Source organism: Filicampus tigris, chromosome 2 (genome assembly GCF_054856515.1).
Source record: "Filicampus tigris isolate MCC_2025a chromosome 2, RoL_Ftig_1.0, whole genome shotgun sequence".
In the NCBI taxonomy this organism is placed as follows: Eukaryota; Metazoa; Chordata; class Actinopteri; order Syngnathiformes; family Syngnathidae; genus Filicampus; species Filicampus tigris.
The window spans coordinates 23649601-23668098 of NC_141218.1; the positions used below are offsets into that span (position 1 = coordinate 23649601).

General features: G+C 41.7%; 1 protein-coding gene across 26 annotated transcripts in view; it reads left to right on the forward strand.

Annotated features, from left to right (window-relative positions):
* Window positions 1-18498, forward strand: part of LOC147151834 (protocadherin alpha-C2-like) — a 185482-nt gene that overhangs the window by 56669 nt on the left and 110315 nt on the right. For 2 of the 26 annotated variants that reach the window (XM_086018945.1, XM_086019085.1), the window contains exon 1: window positions 4464-6985. The exons of 21 other annotated variants lie outside the window; for them this stretch is intronic. In XM_086018945.1, the coding sequence (XP_085875071.1) occupies window positions 4616-6985 (2370 nt within the window). In that variant the 5' untranslated portion in view covers window positions 4464-4615. Of the gene's footprint in view, window positions 1-4463; window positions 6986-8380; window positions 10867-12229; window positions 14723-15830; window positions 18306-18498 lie in introns of those variants that run through there. 3 more of the 26 variants (XM_086018954.1, XM_086019092.1, XM_086018972.1) reach the window with 3 other exon arrangements.

Genomic DNA, 18498 nt, shown 5'->3' on the forward strand with positions numbered 1-18498 from the left:
CAAGTAAAAATAAATGATATGCATGAGTTTAACGTGAGAGGGACTGGTGTTTTGTTTGCTACTAAAATCAATTACGTCTTTGCTGCTTCGGGGCCTGTAAGAATAAATCTTGTATTTGCACTGATTTGGTGTAACTATAGGAACTTTGTTATGCTTTCAATGAAGGCCCATCACGTCCTCTCCTGTTCTGTATTATGGATTTTGGTCTCTAGGTGTCAGTGTAAGGACGCGTACGCATTGAATGTTCACGTGACTTCATTTTGTGAGCGGTTGCTCCTATCCACTGTCTCTTGATAACATTTGCTCTGTCAGGATGGCCACGGTGTTTGCCGATTCGGTGCCAATTGTCTCGCTGTCCCTATTTCTAAAGCTGGTGGTTTAGTGGAAAAATATTTTCACACACTATACATGTATATTTCGTTTTCATAAGTGCAGTTGATTTTCTTCGAATGGACCAGTGATGTTTCTTCATTTCACCATGGAACAAAGAGGCACGCAGCAAAGGGTGAGACGCTGTTTACTCGGGTGCGTGGCTGCGGTGGTTTTGTGCAGCGTGACCTCGGCTCAATTAAGATACTCCATCTCCGAGGAAGTTGATGAAGGAACTGCGGTTGGAAATGCTGCAAAAGACCTCGGATTGGATAGAAATACGCTGAAAGAGCGCAAGTATCGGATTGTTTCCAGTACTGGGGAGCCTCTTTTTCATGTGAGTCAGACCGATGGCGTCCTTTATGTCAGCAGGAAGATCGACAGGGAAAAGGAGTGCCCGCAAAGCAGTACGTGTTTGATCAACTTAAAAACCGTGCTAGAAAACCCACTCGAGGTCCACTATGTTGGGGTGGAGGTGCTGGATGTAAACGATCACTCTCCCTGTTTTCCTGAGAAAGACACAAAGCTGGATATTTCAGAGTCAGTGTTGCCTGGAGCAAGATTTCAGATGAAAGCGTCTCAGGATCAAGACAGTGGCCAGTATTCCGTTCAGCAATATAAACTCAGTGAGAATCATTATTTTCGTTTGGAAGTTAAAGATAAAGGAAAGGATGGCAAAATTCCCATACTGGTTGTAAAAAAATCTTTAGACAGGGAGACGACTGGGCATCTTTTATTATTGTTGACTGCTTTGGATGGAGGAAAACCTCCAAAAACAGGTGAAATGAATATTTTAATAAATGTGCTAGACGTGAATGATAATGCTCCTATATTCTCTAAAGAGGGTTATTCTGTGATGCTGGATGAAAATGCTGCAATTGGGACAACTGTTACTCAAGTGAATGCAACAGATTTTGACGAAGGACCAAATGGAAATGTAATTTATTCCTTTGGCAAAAGTATGAATCAAAATATTATGAATTTATTTGATATTACAGAAACAACCGGTGAGATACTCGTAAAAGGCCCTTTAGACTATGAGGAGAACGACATGTTTGAAATTGAAATACAAGCATCAGATAAAGGAGCTGTTCCTCTAACAACAGAAAAAAGTATCATCATCAAGATAGTTGACGTTAATGACAATACACCTGAGATTGAAGTGACATCATTTTCCACTTCCGTTCCTGAAGATTCAAGGCCTGGAACTACAGTTGCTCTAATCAGTGTAAATGATTTGGACTCGGGCCTCAATGGAAAAGTAATTTGTTCCATAATTGAGGACATTCCTTTTTCTTTGTCGCCATCATTACAAGACAACATGTATTCTTTAGTGACCAAATCACCTCTGGACAGAGAGAAAATGTCCACATATGATATATCAGTGGTTGCAAGAGACGCCGGTCAACCTGCACTCTCATCTGAAAAAACAATAAGTGTTTTTATTTCAGATGTGAATGACAACAGTCCAGAATTTTCATCCAGTCCTTACACTTTCTATGTTGCCGAGGGCAACAATGCAGGCGCCTCCGTTTTTTCTGTCCATGCTTTTGATCGTGATGACAACGATAATGCTGTGATTTCATATCATATTCTCAGAGATCTAAAAGATGGAAATAAGTTATCTTCATTTTTAAGTATAAATAGTGAAAATGGACACATCTCAGCTTTAAAAAGTTTTGACTTTGAAACGCTGAAAAGTTTCCAGTTCCAAGTGGTGGCCACCGACGGTGGAAGTCCTCCACTGAGCAGCAACGTGACAGTGAACGTGTTCATTCTGGATCAGAACGACAACGCTCCAGTCATCCTGTATCCAGTAAGCTCCAACGGTTCTGCTGAATGTTTGGAGGAGATTCCTCGCAATATGAAAGCAGGAGACTTGGTGACTAAAATCCGAGCCTATGACGCCGATATCGGGTATAATGGCTGGTTGCTATTTTCCATGCAGCAAGTCAGCGACCACAGTCTGTTTTCTTTGGACCGCTATACGGGCCAGATCAGAACACTTCGCTCCTTCACGGAGACGGACGAGGCGGAGCATCGACTGCTTATCCTGGTCAAAGACAATGGCAACGTTTCGCTCTCGGCAACAGCTGCTGTGACTGTCAAACTTGTGGAGCCCAAAGAGGCTTTTGCGGCTTCCGATGTCAAAAGTGCAGCAAAAGTGGACGAGGAGGACAATGTGACATTTTATCTGATCATCACTTTGGGCTCCGTGTCGCTCCTTTTTGCCATCAGCATCATCGTGCTGATCGCCATGCAGTGCTCCAAATCCACAGAGTGCACTTCCAAATATCTGCAAGACACAAATTATGACGGCACACTGTGTCACAGCATCCAATACAGATCAGGAGACAAACGCTACATGTTAGTTGGACCCAGAATGAGTATCGGTTCCACCATAGTTCCGGGCAGCCACGCCAACACTCTGGTGCTCCCTGACAGGAGACACACTTCTGGGGAGGTAAGACTTATTAATGTATTACAATTTATCAAAAACGTGAGAATATATGCCTTTTAAATGCAGAAGTTGCTTCATCAAATTGTAACAAATGTTATACCTATTCTGACACTGCCAAAGTTGTGACTTTCTGATGCTGGTTATCATGTTTAAGTCGTGGTGGAATTTAAAGTAGATACTAGATAGCCTTGGTTTGACTATAGGTTGATGTTTCAGTGAAGCACTCTGAGATTTTGCTGCTATCTGCTTTGAATAAAATGGTGCATTGACTTTACTCAATTTTATTTCACCCAGTGTTTTTTTTAAATAAAAGCATCTAGATCCAAATACATCTTTTAAGTAGAGTTGTAGTCTACTTATAAAATGCATGAGTGTGTGGTGCTGAAGTCATGCTAGAGCTTAGTGGTTTTATTTGTTTGAAAAGAGCATTCTTACTTGGACTGTGACTCATTTATTTAAACAGTGTTGTTGGTTGATATGTTTGCTATTGTCCAGAGGTTACATATGGGCCTCAACACTTTAAATACAAACTTAACAGAGACATTATTAGGTTCATCTAAGAGGATCCAGCAGTTTTCCTGGACACATGTCATTTTGAGCAACTCAAAGGATATATATCAATGTTGGATTTTTTTGTAATTAGTATCTATAAAATCATTGTAATCAGCCACGCCAACACTCTGGTGCTCCCTATTAAAAGGGTAAAACTATTTCTTGTTCCAAAACTTACAAAATTAACAAACAAATCACCCACTGCACATTATTACATACTTTTGCATATATATGGAGAACAATTATTACTGTTTTTATTGGCAACTTTGTGTTTTTATGGCATATAGGATTATTATTCATCTTTATAGACACTTTTTCTTTCATTCTAAAATTCAGCAACATTAATTTAATTTCATTTAATTACAGTGTCTGTAAGTTAGTTAGTTAGTTAGTTAGTTAGTTAGTTAGTTTGTTTGTTTGCTTGCTTGTTTGTTTGTTTGTTTGTTTTAACATGACAGTGTGATTTAAAATAGTCTGACAGCGCAATATTTGCTTTTCCTTAATCTTATAAAATAAGAAAATATCCAAAACAAGTGATAAGTTTGGCGCAGAATTCATGCTGCCTCTGTCTATAGTGCTGAAATATGCTAGAGTAGGCCATGCTTCTTGTGAAAATGTTGGCTCTTCTCAGAAACATAGCGGTAACAGAGAGAAAAACAGTTAAATCATAATGAAAAGATTGGTTTATTATGACTGTGCTATTATTGACCTCATATGTCACTTGTGAGAGGGAATGTGATTGGGCAACATTCCTAAGGATTTGCCAGCTTTGTGTTTTCTGGATCATGGCGGGAGGAAGTAATAGAGTACACGAGTGTAATGTGAAAGGGACTGATATTTTGTCTAGTACGGAAATCAAGCGTCTTGCTGCTGCCTTCGGGTACCCTGTAGTGGAGAATTATATGCACAGATTTCGTTTAATTTTGTTGTTTTAAATGGACGTTCTTCACCAGCCTCGCCTGTTCTGTAATATTCATTTCAGTCTCCAGGTGTCAGTGTGAGGACATGGACGCATTAAATGTTCACGTGAGTTCATATTGCTAGCGGTTGTTCCTTTCACCGCCTCTTGATAACATTCGCACTGTCATGATCGCTGGGTCTGCCTATTCTGTGTCAATTGTCTCGCTGCCCTTACTTCAAGTGTTGATGGATTAGCGGAGGAATGTTCTCATAGACGACACCTTTGTATTTCGTTTTCACAAGGGCAGCCGATTTCCTTAGAATGGACCAGTGATGTTTTTTCATTTCACCATGGAACAAAGAGGCACGCAGCAATGGGTGGGACGCGGTTCGCTCTGGTGCGTGACTGCGGTGATTTTGTGCAGCGTGATCTCTGCTCAATTAAGATACTCAATCCCAGAGCAAGTTCATGAAGGAACTGTGGTTGGGAATGCTGCAAAAGACCTCGGATTGGATAGAAATACGCTTAAAGAGCGCAAGTATCGGATTGTTTCCAGTACTGGGGAGCCTCTTTTTCGTGTGAGTCAGACCGATGGCGTCCTTTATGTCAGCAGGAAGATCGACAGGGAAAAGGAATGCCCGCAAAGCAGTACGTGTTTGATCAACTTAAAAACCGTGCTAGAAAACCCACTGGAGGTCCACTATGTTCGGGTGGAGGTGCTGGATGTCAATGATCATTCTCCCACTTTTCCCGAGGAAGAAACAAAGCTGGATATTTCAGAGTCAGTGTTGCCTGGAGCAAGATTTCCGCTACAGGCTTCTAAAGATGGAGACAGTGGTCAGTTTTCTGTTCAGCAATATAAACTTAGTGACAATGATCATTTTCGTTTGGAAGTTAAAGATAAAGGAAGAGATGGCAAAATTCCCATACTGGTTGTGAAGAAATCTTTGGACAGGGAGACAACGGCGCTTCATTCATTAGTGTTGACTGCGCTGGATGGAGGTAAACCTCCGAAAACCGGTGAAATTAATATTTCAATAAATGTGTTAGACATTAATGATAATGCACCTGCTTTTTCTCAAGATATTTATTCTGTGACAGTGGCTGAAAATACTGCTGTAGGAACGATTGTTATGAAAGTAAATGCAACTGATTTAGATGAAGGCCCAAATGGAGATGTAGTTTATTCGTTCAGCAAGAATAATCAAAATATAATGCATTTATTTGACATTTTCGTGAAAACCGGTGAGATTGTTGTGAAAGGCCCCATAGACTATGAGGACAGTGACATATTTGAAATTGAAATACAAGCATCAGATAAAGGAGCTGTTCCTCTAACAACAGATAAAAGTGTCATCATCAAGATAGTTGATGTCAATGACAATGCACCTGAGATTGAAGTGACGTCATTTTCCAGCTCCATTCCTGAAGATTCTAGGCCTGGAACTACAGTTGCTCTAATCAGTGTAAATGATTTGGACTCGGGCCTCAATGGAAAAGTTATTTGTTCCATAGGTGAGGACATTCCTTTTTCTTTGTTGCCGTCATTAGAAGACAAAATGTATTCTTTAGTGACCAAATCACCTTTGGACAGAGAGAAAATGTCCACATATGATATATCAGTGGTTGCAAGAGACGCCGGTCAACCTGCACTCTCATCTGAAAAAACAATAAGTGTTTTTATTTCAGATGTGAATGACAACAGTCCAGAGTTTTCATCCAGTCCTTATACTTTCTATGTTACCGAGGGCAACAATGCAGGCGCCTTTGTCTTTTCTGTCAGCGCTTTTGATCATGATGACAATGAGAATGCTGCAATTTCATATCATATTCTCAGAGATGGAAAAGATGGGAATAAGTTATCTTCATTTTTAAGTATAAATAGTGAAAATGGACAAATATCAGCACTAAAAGGTTTTGACTTTGAAACGCTGAAAAGTTTTCAGCTCCAAGTGATGGCCACCGACGGTGGAAGTCCTCCACTGAGCAGCATCGTGACAGTGAACGTGTTCATTCTGGATCAGAACGACAACGCTCCAGTCATCCTGTATCCAGTCAGCTCCAATGGTTCTGCCGAAGGTGTGGAGGAAATTCCTCGCAATATGAAAGCAGGAGACTTGGTGACTAAAGTCCGAGCCTATGACGCCGATATCGGATATAACGGCTGGTTGCTGTTTTCCCTGCAGCACGTCAGCGACCACAGTCTGTTTTCTTTGGACCGCTATACGGGCCAGATCAGAACACTTCGCTCCTTCACGGAGACGGACGAGGCTGAGCATCGACTGCTCATCCTGGTCAAAGACAACGGCAACGTTTCGCTCTCGGCAACAGCGACTGTGACTGTCAAACTTGTGGAGCCCAAAGAGGCTTTTGCGGCTTCTGATGACAACAGTGCAGCAAAAGTGGACGAGGAGGACAATGTGACTTTTTATCTGATCATCACTTTGGGCTCGGTGTCGCTGCTTTTTGTCATCAGCATCATCGTGCTGATCGCCATGCAGTGCTCCAAATCCACAGAGTACACTTCCAAATACCTGCAAGACACAAATTATGATGGCACACTGTGTCACAGCATCCAATACAGATCAGGAGACAAACGCTACATGTTAGTTGGACCCAGGATGAGTATCGGTTCCACAATAGTCCCGGGCAGCCATGCTAACACTCTGGTGCTCCCTGACAGGAGACACACTTCTGGTGAGGTAAGGCATCCTAACTCCACTGTTTTCTGTCTATCTCTGCATGTGTGTGTTTGTTTTACTACAAAATACATTTTTGGAGCCTTGGAGGCAAGGGGAATAGGTTCAAACAAATATTGTCATGATTCAAACTCCATCTTATTATTTTCTGATTTACACAGTCAGACATTTTATTGTACTTGCTATTGTGAAGGCGCTATATAAATAAATTTGAGTTGAGTTGTGTTGAATGGTGTTGTATGTGCTTGACTGTCAAGTGGTTGAGACTAGAAAAGCAAGTTGAAATATAAATAAATGCTTTTCCGGTATCGTGGCTGTAGTGTAAAAACTATTTAATTTTGAAAGGCATACACCGGAAGTGCCCAGCAGTTTAGTGTCTTTATTTCAAGTTTGCCTTGTAGTTCATTACCAACACGGGGAGGCCTATAATATAAGTCGGGTGTTTTGTGTATTTTTGTACGGTGAGGGGTGCAAAGGCACATGCAGTGATACGCATGCAGTAAAGTGTGAGTTGCAAATTTTTAATTCTGAAGTACTGTCGTGTTTTCCTCTGAACCGTAAATGCACATTTGAAGACTTAGCAAATGTATGTCGCGTTATCTGTTATGCGACATTCTGACATTTAAATGTATTTTATTCCGTTTCTTCATGGTAATAGCTGAAATCTTTCAGTATTCATTATATGTTGTAAGCGGTACAGTAAATGGATGGCTGAGTGGACGTTGACATATTTATTTCCTTTTTTTTAATCATATTTTATTTTTTGGAGGGGGGCATTGACATGATTTTACTTTGATAGAAAATAACGAGCATGAAAAACTGTGGGTACCGAGACCAATTGAGATTCCTCGTAGTCGGCCTATGTTTTGCCCTTGTGTCTCGCAGTCCACATGCGTTATCAGTAGGCCTATAGATCTTTTTTTACGCAATTAAAATGACAGTAGGTTACTTTAGAGGCAGTGAAAAGTTGAATTTCATTTTATAGGCTAAATCAAATGTGATACCAGGTTCACATGAGGCACGCTCTTGATTATTTTTTGGGGGGCTATTGTTTGGCCTTATCTCCGTGGATTGTTTTGCTGCCTATTTTCAATGCCAGCCCAGTATTGTATAGGCATGTAAGGCCTATAGTGTTTATATTACCACGTTGTTTTGGGCTATTTACGCCTGATAGCCTTTTTGTGACTATTGTATTTTGACATAAATTGGCACAAAAAGCAAGGTGAAAAAATACGCCTCTCATCAATATTCTCAGAGCAGTACAGGAAAATTACGCGTGGTGTCAGTGTAATAGTACAATCCAGCGCGCATGAGCGTTTTGTCATCACTTTTTTTTTATCAATCTCTGTTGTTTGTTCAGTCGGGCGCGAGCGCATCTCTCGGAAGCGTGCGGCTCATTCTGGAAATATTCTGCTTGCATTCACATCTGCAGTTGCAGGAGGATAATGAACATTGCCGTATATCGGAGCTGTGTGTTCTACAGCCTCATTGCTGTGTTTTTCTTGTGAGTATTTATGTGGGCAGTCATGGGACAAAGGGTATGCCTGTCGGGAAACGGGCGATACTGTTTAGCCCGCTTTGTGGCCGCTGCGATTTTGTGCAGCTTGGCCTCGGCGAATTTGAGATATTCCATTTCTGAGGGGATCAATGAAGGAACAATAGTCGGGAATATAGCCAAAGATCTTGGGCTGGATAAAGGCACACTGAAAGAAAGGAAATATCGCGTCGTTTCCAGTGGCGCTGAGCCTCTTTTCCACGTGAACCCAAACGATGGCATCCTCTATGTGAGCCGCCTCATTGACAGAGAGGAGGTGTGTGCACAGAGCAGTATGTGTTTGATTAATTTAAAAACTGTGCTGGAAAACCCACTCGAGGTCCACTACGTGGGAGTGGACGTGCTGGATGTAAATGACCACGCTCCGAGTTTCCAGGAAAAGGAGAAAAAGATGGACATTTTTGAGTCTGTTTTGCCCGGAGCTCGCTTTCAGCTTAAACCGTCACATGATCTTGATAGCGGCCCGTTTTCCGTGCAAAATTACAAACTGAGTCAAAACGACCATTTTCGTTTGGAGGTCAAAGACAAAGGACAAGACGGTAAAATACCTGTATTAGTGCTGCAGAAATCACTGGACAGAGAAGCAGCAAGAAACCACGCCCTGGTGCTGACTGCTCTTGATGGAGGAAAACCCCCAAAATCTGGAGACATGAATATATTAATAACCGTGTTAGATGTAAATGATAACACACCTGTTTTTTCCCAAGACATATATTCTGTGATGCTCCATGAAAATGCCCCCTTGGGCACAACAGTGGTGCAAGTAAATGCAACTGATTTAGATGACGGGCAAAACGGAGATGTGATTTACTCTTTTGGCGACAGTGTGAGTAATGCTTTATTTAAAATGTTTGACATTAACCACTCAACGGGTGAGATACTTGTCACTGGACTGATAGACTACGAGGAGAGGGAGACATATGAAATTGAAATTCAAGCATCTGATAAAGGCTTTGCTCCGCTAACTACAGAGAAGAGTGTCAACATCAAGATAGTTGATGTCAATGACAATGCACCTGAGCTTGAAGTGACGTCATTTTCCAGTTCCATTCCTGAAGATTCCAGGCCTGGGACAACCGTTGCTCTAATCAGTGTAAATGATTTGGATTCGGGCCTCAATGGAAAAGTTATTTGTTCCATAGCTGAGGACATTCCTTTTTCTTTGTTGCCATCATTACAAGACAAAATGTATTCTTTAGTGACCAAATCACCTCTGGACAGAGAGAAAATGTCCACATATGATATATCAGTAGTTGCAAAAGATGCCGGTCAACCTGCACTCTCATCTGAAAAAACAATAAGTGTTTTTATTTCAGATGTGAATGACAACAGTCCAGAGTTTTCATCCAGTCCTTATACTTTCTATGTTACCGAGGGCAACAATGCAGGCGCCTTTGTCTTTTCTGTCAGCGCTTTTGATCATGATGATAACGAGAATGCTATGATTTCATATCATATTATCAGAGATGGAAGAGATGACAATAAGTTATCTTCATTTTTAAGTATAAATAGTGAAAATGGACAAATCTCAGCTTTAAAAAGTTTTGACTTTGAAACGCTGAAAAGTTTCCAGTTCCAAGTGGTGGCCACCGACGGTGGAAGTCCTCCACTGAGCAGCAACGTGACAGTGAACGTGTTCATTCTGGATCAGAACGACAACGCTCCAGTCATCCTGTATCCAGTAAGCTCCAACGGTTCTGCTGAAGGTGTGGAGGAGATTCCCCGCAACATAAAAGCAGGAGACTTGGTGACTAAAGTCCGAGCCTATGACGGCGATATCGGATATAACGGCTGGTTGCTGTTTTCCCTGCAGCAAGTCAGCGACCACAGTCTGTTTTCTTTGGACCGCTATACGGGCCAGATCAGAACACTTCGCTCCTTCACGGAGACGGACGAGGCTGAGCATCGACTGCTCATCCTGGTCAAAGACAACGGCAATGTTTCACTCTCGGCAACAGCGACTGTGACTGTCAAACTTGTGGAGCCCAAAGAGGCTTTTGCGGCTTCTGATGTCCAAAGTACAGCCAAAGTGGACGAGGAGGACAATGTGACTTTTTATCTGATCATCACACTGGGCTCAGTGTCGCTGCTTTTTGTCATCAGCATCATCGTGCTGATCGCCATGCAGTGCTCCAAATCCACAGAGTACACTTCCAAATATCTGCAAGACACAAATTATGATGGCACACTGTGTCACAGCATCCAATACAGATCAGGAGACAAACGCTACATGTTAGTCGGACCCAGGATGAGTATCGGTTCCACCATAGTCCCGGGCAGCCACGCCAACACTCTGGTGCTCCCTGACAGGAGACACACTTCTGGGGAGGTAAGGAAGGTTTTCAAATAACTGTGGCTTTTCTGCACTTATAGCACCATACAGAAACGTATCAACATTTTGATGTTGAACAGTTATAGTTCAATTTTATTGATCCCAATGTGCACTGCTTTGATTGTTACTTTCTCACATGATAAATAATTTGCAGGTATGAATTTTGTCTCTCGTTAATAAGCTACGGTAGAATTAGATATCAGTTATTGTTCAGTTGTTTGTTTACTTCTGCATTGTACCCTTTGTGCAATATATTGCCACATATTTCTACAGAAAACACAACTAAATGAACATCTGCAATGTTTTATAACTTCATTTGTCATTCATCATTTTATGTATACCCAATATTAGCCAGTCCAAAATGTCCCACACTTTGCAGGGATCATTTTCAGGCCTTTGTTATACTTAGAGGTGCTGTGTTGCGTTAGTGTGAAAAAATATGATGTGAATTATATAAGTGGAGTCACTGATGATATGTTGGTGTACTTACCTTACTTCGGCTAGGTAGTTCAAGTTCAATTCACTGCTGTGTCAATCATTTTCTCTCTCCATATGCATGTGCTCTTTGACTGGCAACCAGTCTGGGGTGGAGATTTTCTTTTGCCCCAGTTCAGCTGTGATGGGTTCTAGGTCCCTGTGATCCTGAATAGAATAATTGGTATAGAAAATGTATGTATGGAGAATATAAGTTTTCCTCATTCTGGCCAGTTATTTGCAGATAGCACGTATGATTTGAGCAAGACTTTCCTCCAGTATACACTATAATGAAAAATAACACTAAACATTCAAATTAAAATAAGTTGCAATGTAAATATTGGTCAGATACAGTAATTCCTTTACGTGCACTGACCATAACTGGGTCTCCTTACATTGCAAGGGTGCAGCTAATGAAGAAGTGAGAAAAGTCGAATGCCTTCCTGTAGTTGTGCACACTTGCACTGCAAGTGCGCTGTCCATGGTTCTGGAGGCGTCTGCTCTTGTTGCCGCACATCTCGACTGAGAAATACATACGAACAATTTATTCTATATGGATACATTTACGCCACTTTATTTGCAGAGACACCACAGTAAATTCCATGAGACATTTTGATAGCGTTCACAGTTTTGAACTTTAAGTGATGTTGTATTTTTGTTTGCCTGAGAAGATGCTGACAGGGCCAATATTATACTGTACGTCCTTAGTATTATTGGTATACTGTACGTATAAATTGGTTTTATTGTACATTTATTGAAACATTTACCGTATACTTGTAGGAAGTAATGTCAACACATGGTGTCGCTGTGATTGTAAAAGTATCGCGGATTGTCTGCAGCCTGCAGGTTACTCCTCGTCATTAATTGCAAGCTCAGTTGTGTGAGCTGTCCGGTTCGATTGCGTCTGCATTCGACCATTGTTTGAAATATTTTAATATTTTTGAGGGATTGCATATCCTCCTGCCTCACTATAATGCTGTAGTTTGTCAACAATACGCCTCCTGGAACGTAGTTGTTTTTCATCATGGAACAAAGAGGACGCGAGGCGAGGAGCGCGCAAATGCGGTGGGTCTGCTGCGTGGTTGCTGTGCTTTTGTGGCGTGGCACCTCGGCTCAGTTGAGATATTCAATCTCTGAGGAAGTCAAGGAAGGAACTATGGTCGGAAATGTTGCAAAAGATTTGGGATTAGACAGGAGCAGTTTGAAAGAACGCAAGTATCGAATTGTTTCGAGCGCAACGGAGCCTCTTTTCCGCCTCGGAGAGAATGATGGCATCCTGTACGTAAACAGGAAGATTGACCGGGAGGGGGTATGCGACCGAAGCACTGCGTGTGTAATTAATTTAAAAACGGTGCTAGAACACCCGCTGGAGGTGCACTATGTTGGCGTGGAAGTCGTGGACATTAATGATCATTCTCCCAGTTTCCCGGTGGAAATAAAGGCTTTGGACATTCCCGAGTCCGCGCAACCTGGAATGCGAATTCCACTCAAAGCGGCACGAGATGCAGACAGTGGTCCTTTCTCAGTCCAGCACTATAAACTTAGCACAAATGATTATTTCCGTTTGGAAATTAAAGATAAAGGAGACAATGAAAAAATTCCAATATTGATTGTGCAAAAATATTTGGACAGGGAGGTAGCCGGAAGCCATTCATTAGTACTAACTGCACTTGATGGTGGAAAACCTCCCAAATCAGGTGATGTTAATATATTAATAAATGTATTAGACAGCAATGACAACTCGCCCACTTTCTCTTCAGATGGCTATTCTGTGACACTTTATGAAAATGCTCCCGTGGGCACAACTATTGTTCAAGTAAATGCAACCGATTTAGACGAAGGTCCAAATGGAGAGGTTGTTTATGCATTTAGCAACAGCGTGAGTCATAGATTATTAGATCTTTTTGAAATTAATCATTTAACAGGTGTAATAAAAGTGAAAGGAATTATTGACTTTGAGGAAAAAGACAAATATGAGATTGAAATCCAAGCGTCGGATAAAGGTTCCCTCCCATTAACAAATGAAAAAAGTGTCCTCATCAAGATAGTTGACGTTAATGACAATGCACCTGAAATTGAAGTGACGTCATTTTCCAGTTCAATTCCTGAAGATTCCAGGCCTGGAACAACAGTTGCTCTGATAAGTGTAAATGATTTGGACTCAGGCCTCAATGGAAAAGTTATTTGTTCCATAAGTGATGTTCCTTTTTCTTTGTCGCCATCATTACAAGACAACATGTATACTTTAGTGACCAAATCACCGCTGGACAGAGAGAAAAGGTCCACATATGATATATCAATAGTTGCACGAGACGCCGGTCAACTTGCCCTCTCATCTGAAAAGACAATAAGCGTTTTCATTTCAGATGTGAATGACAACAGTCCAGAGTTTTCATCCAGTCCTTATACTTTCTATGTTATTGAGGGCAATAGTGCAGGCACTTCCATCTTTTGTGTAAGCGCTTTTGACCCTGATGAAAATGAGAATGCAGCAATTTCATATCATATTCTCAGAGATGGAAAAGACGAAAATAAACTGTCTTCATTGTTAAGTATAAATAGTGAAAATGGGAAGATATCAGCTTTAAAAAGTTTTGACTTTGAGTCGCTGAAAAATTTCCATTTCCAAGTGGTGGCAACCGATGGTGGAAGTCCTCCACTGAGCACCAACGTGACAGTGAATGTGTTCATTCTGGATCAAAACGACAACGCTCCAGTCGTCCTGTATCCAGTCAGTTCCAACGGTTCTGCCGAAGGTGTGGAGGAAATTCCTCGCAATATGAAAGCAGGAGATTTGGTGACTAAAATCCGAGCCTTTGACGCCGATATTGGATATAACGGCTGGTTGCTGTTTTCCCTGCAGCAAGTCAGCGACCACAGTCTGTTTTCTTTGGACCGCTATACGGGCCAGATCAGAACACTTCGCTCCTTCACGGAGACGGACGAGGCGGAGCATCGACTGCTCATCCTGGTCAAAGACAACGGCAACGTTTCGCTCTCGGCAACAGCGACTGTGACTGTCAAACTTGTGGAGCCCAAAGAGGCTTTTGCGGCTTCTGATGACAACAGTGCAGCAAAAGTGGACGAGGAGGACAATGTGACTTTTTATCTGATCATCACTTTGGGCTCGGTGTCGCTCCTTTTTGTCATCAGCATCATCGTGCTGATTGCCATGCAGTGCTCCAAATCCACAGAGTACACTTCCAAATATCTGCAAGACACAAATTATGATGGCACACTGTGTCACAGCATCCAGTACAGATCAGGAGAGAAGCGCTACATGTTAGTTGGACCCAGGATGAGTATCGGTTCCACCATAGTCCCGGGCAGCCACAGCAACACTCTGATGCTCCCTGACAGGAGACACACTTCTGGGGAGGTAAGACAAAAACATATTTGCACCACGGGTTTTCTCTGAATTTGTTACACGTTTTAAGGAACATTTAGTTTAATTAGATCCAAAATTTGGAATTCAAATTTCACTATTGAAAACAGAAGGTATATTTCTGGAGCAGCACTACTATGACCAAATCGTTCTGAAACAACCAGACCTTGTATTTAAGTTTATAGTAGTCTGTCTGTATCTTTGAATTGCCCTACAATCCCCCCATTTTTTTAAAACTCAGAGACCAATTAAGTGTTGATAATTAAAATATATAAATATAATTAAAATGTCAAATAATCATGATAGTAACATCGTTGAACCTTTTTAAAAGTATTAATTATATGGTGATATTACACTGAAATAGCTTTAAATAAAATGAACTCAAAGTAGTTAACTTTCAAGTCCAAGCAACAGCAAAATACCAGGTGAGTAAACTAGCATTTTAATAGGACAATTTAAACCTTTTTTTAAATGATTTGTTATTACTCCACACGAAATGATCATCACTGTCCCAAATATAGTGATACTTCAAAGTTAAATTACATACCATTACATTAGAAAAAAATATCATTAATTATCCCTGGATCCCTTTTCATTAAGTTAAATTCCATTACATGAAGTTACATTACATTCAAATTCTTTTATATTAAATTCCAAAAATAGTAATAAATTACAATTGATCCGTTTAGATTTTACTTAATTAACTTACATTCAACTAGATGTCATTAAATGTCATTATATTAAATTCGCAAATCAGTCAAATTATTATGGCTCTTCAATGTTATCATCTTAGAATAGGTTCAGATAAAATACATTGAAAGCAATTAACTGCAAGGTCTAATACAGCAAAATATTAAGTCCTCAGTTCTATGACAAATAAATGAAATTTGACTTAATTTAAAACATTTTTGTAAGCTTTTTTTGGGGGGTCATTTCACACTAACATACCCGCAGCGTGTTGCTTATGCTAAATACATATTTTCCCCTCTGTAATGTTTGTGGTCGACGTTGCAACAACGCGGTGGCTCGCATGGTGTCGGTATTATTTCAGATAAAGTTCTCACATTGCGTCGTCATCGCGGTGACGTTGCCGCGTGTGTTTCGCCATTGCGTGGAACTGCAGCTTTGTCCGCACAGTCGCCGTGAAGGAGGGCGACTCGCTCTGGCGCCATTATTGGCTGCGCATATTGCTGCCATTTGATTTATAATTTTGCACACAATGGAACGGATCCGACGGCCCGTGTGGACAAAGCACGGGAGGTGTGGAGCTTTCATGCTGGCTCTGGTGACGTTTTGGTGCAGAGCCTCGGCCCAGATCAGGTACTCCATCTCGGAGGATGTGAAAGCGGGCAGTGTTGTTGGAAACGTCGCTAGAGATTTAGGACTGGACAGGAGTGCGCTCCAAGCTCGAGATTACCGTATTGTCGGCAGTGGGGCGGAACCTCTTTTCCACGTGAATGCAGACGACGGCGTCCTGTACGTGATCAGAAAGGTGGACAGGGAAGAGGTGTGCGAGAGAGGTAACGCTGCTTGTGTGATCAACCTAAAAACAGTGCTGGAGAAGCCTTTGGAAATTCATTACGTGGCCATAGAGGTGATAGACGTCAATGACCATGCGCCAGTATTCTCAGAGGAACAAAAAAGACTGGAGATACTGGAGTCTATACTGCCAGGGGCGAGGTTCCAGCTCCAGCCCGCAAGAGACGCAGATGGGGGCCAGTTTTCAGTGCAACAATACAAACTGAGCAACAATGACCACTTTCGTTTGGAGGTGAAGGAGAGGGGTGAGGATCGTAAGATGCCCTTTCTGATTCTACAGAAGCAGCTCGATAGGGAGGCTGTAAGGGAGCACCGGCTTGTGCTCACTGCTGTAGACGGCGGTCGGCCGGCGAGGTCTGGAACAATAGAAATTGTTGTTGACGTGCTTGATTTTAATGATAACGCGCCAGTTTTCACTAAAGATGTTTATTCGGCTGTTTTAAATGAGAATGCAGCTGCGGGCACGCTAGTTGTGCAGGTCACTGCGACAGATTTAGATGAAGGGGAAAACGGTGCAATTATTTACTTGTTTGGTAAAGAAGGGGATGCACATTTGCAAGAGCTATTTAATATTAATCCAAAAACTGGGGAAATTAAAGTGGCGGGTCAAATAGATTTCGAAAAATGTCAAAGTTATGAACTTGATATTCAAGCTTCAGATAAAGGCACATTCCCTCTGTCCACTGACAAAAGTGTGATGATAAAAGTCATAGATATGAATGACAATCCTCCTGAGATTGATGTGACGTCATTTTCAAAATCAGTCCCAGAGGATTCAAAAATTGGAACAACAGTAGCTCTAATAAGTGTTCAGGATTTTGATTCGGGCGTAAATGGAAAAGTTTCTTGCTTCACAAATGAGGACATGCCTTTTGCCATTTCTCCATCGCTGCAAGATAATATGTATGCAGTTGTGACTAAATCACATTTGGACAGGGAGGAAAAGTCTATGTATGAAATTACAATAGTTACAAAGGACGGTGGTGAGCCATCACTGTCATCTGAAAAGACAATCAGTGTGGTTGTCTCAGACGTGAATGATAACAGACCACTGTTCTCCCAGAATCCATATACTTTCCATGTTAGTGAAAACAATGTGCTCTCTGCACCTGTATTTTCAATCAGGGCATCTGATCATGATGCGAGTGAAAATGCACAAATCTCATATCAGATCCATCGGAATAGTAGTGACAGCGTTGGTTTGTTTTTGAATATTAACTCTGAGACAGGAAGCATTATGGCACTAAAAAGTTTTGACTTTGAGACGCTGAAAAGTTTCCATTTCCAAGTGGTGGCCACCGATGGCGGAAGTCCTCCACTGAGCAGCAACGTGACAGTGAACGTGTTCATTCTGGATCAGAACGACAACGCTCCAGTCATCCTGTATCCAGTCAGTTCCAACGGTTCTGCCGAAGGTGTGGAGGAGATTCCCCGCAACATAAAAGCAGGAGACTTGGTGACTAAAGTCCGAGCCTATGATGCCGATATCGGATATAATGGCTGGTTGCTGTTTTCCCTGCAGCAAGTCAGCGACCACAGTCTGTTTTCTTTGGACCGCTATACGGGCCAGATCAGAACACTTCGCTCCTTCACGGAGACGGACGAGGCTGAGCATCGACTGCTCATCCTGGTCAAAGACAACGGCAACGTTTCGCTCTCGGCAACAGCGACTGTGATTGTCAAACTTGTGGAGCCCAGAGAGCCTTTTGCGGCTTCCGACATCAAAAGTGCAGCAAAAGTGGACGAGGAGGACAATGTGACTTTTTATCTGATCATCACTTTGGGCTCGGTGTCGCTGCTTTTTGTCATAAGCATCATCGTGCTGATCGCCATGCAGTGCTCCAAATCCACAGAGTACACTTCCAAATATCTACAAGACACACATTATGATGGCACACTGTGTCACAGCATCCAATACAGATCAGGAGACAAACGCTACATGTTAGTCGGACCCAGGATGAGTATCGGTTCCACAATAGTCCCGGGCAGCCACACCAACACTCTGGTGCTCCCTGACAGGAGACACACTTCTGGGGAGGTAAGACAAAAACTTACTTAGTTTTCTGGCCTCCCCGAATTTCTAACTCTTTGAATTTAAGAATACATGTTAATGTTTTTTACTCTTTAGGGAGGGCAGGTCTATTTGATTTAGGTCATGTAGATTTGAATGTAATATAGAAATGTTTACTTTTTTTTTATTGCGAGGCATATTGTTGCATGCTGCATTTTTT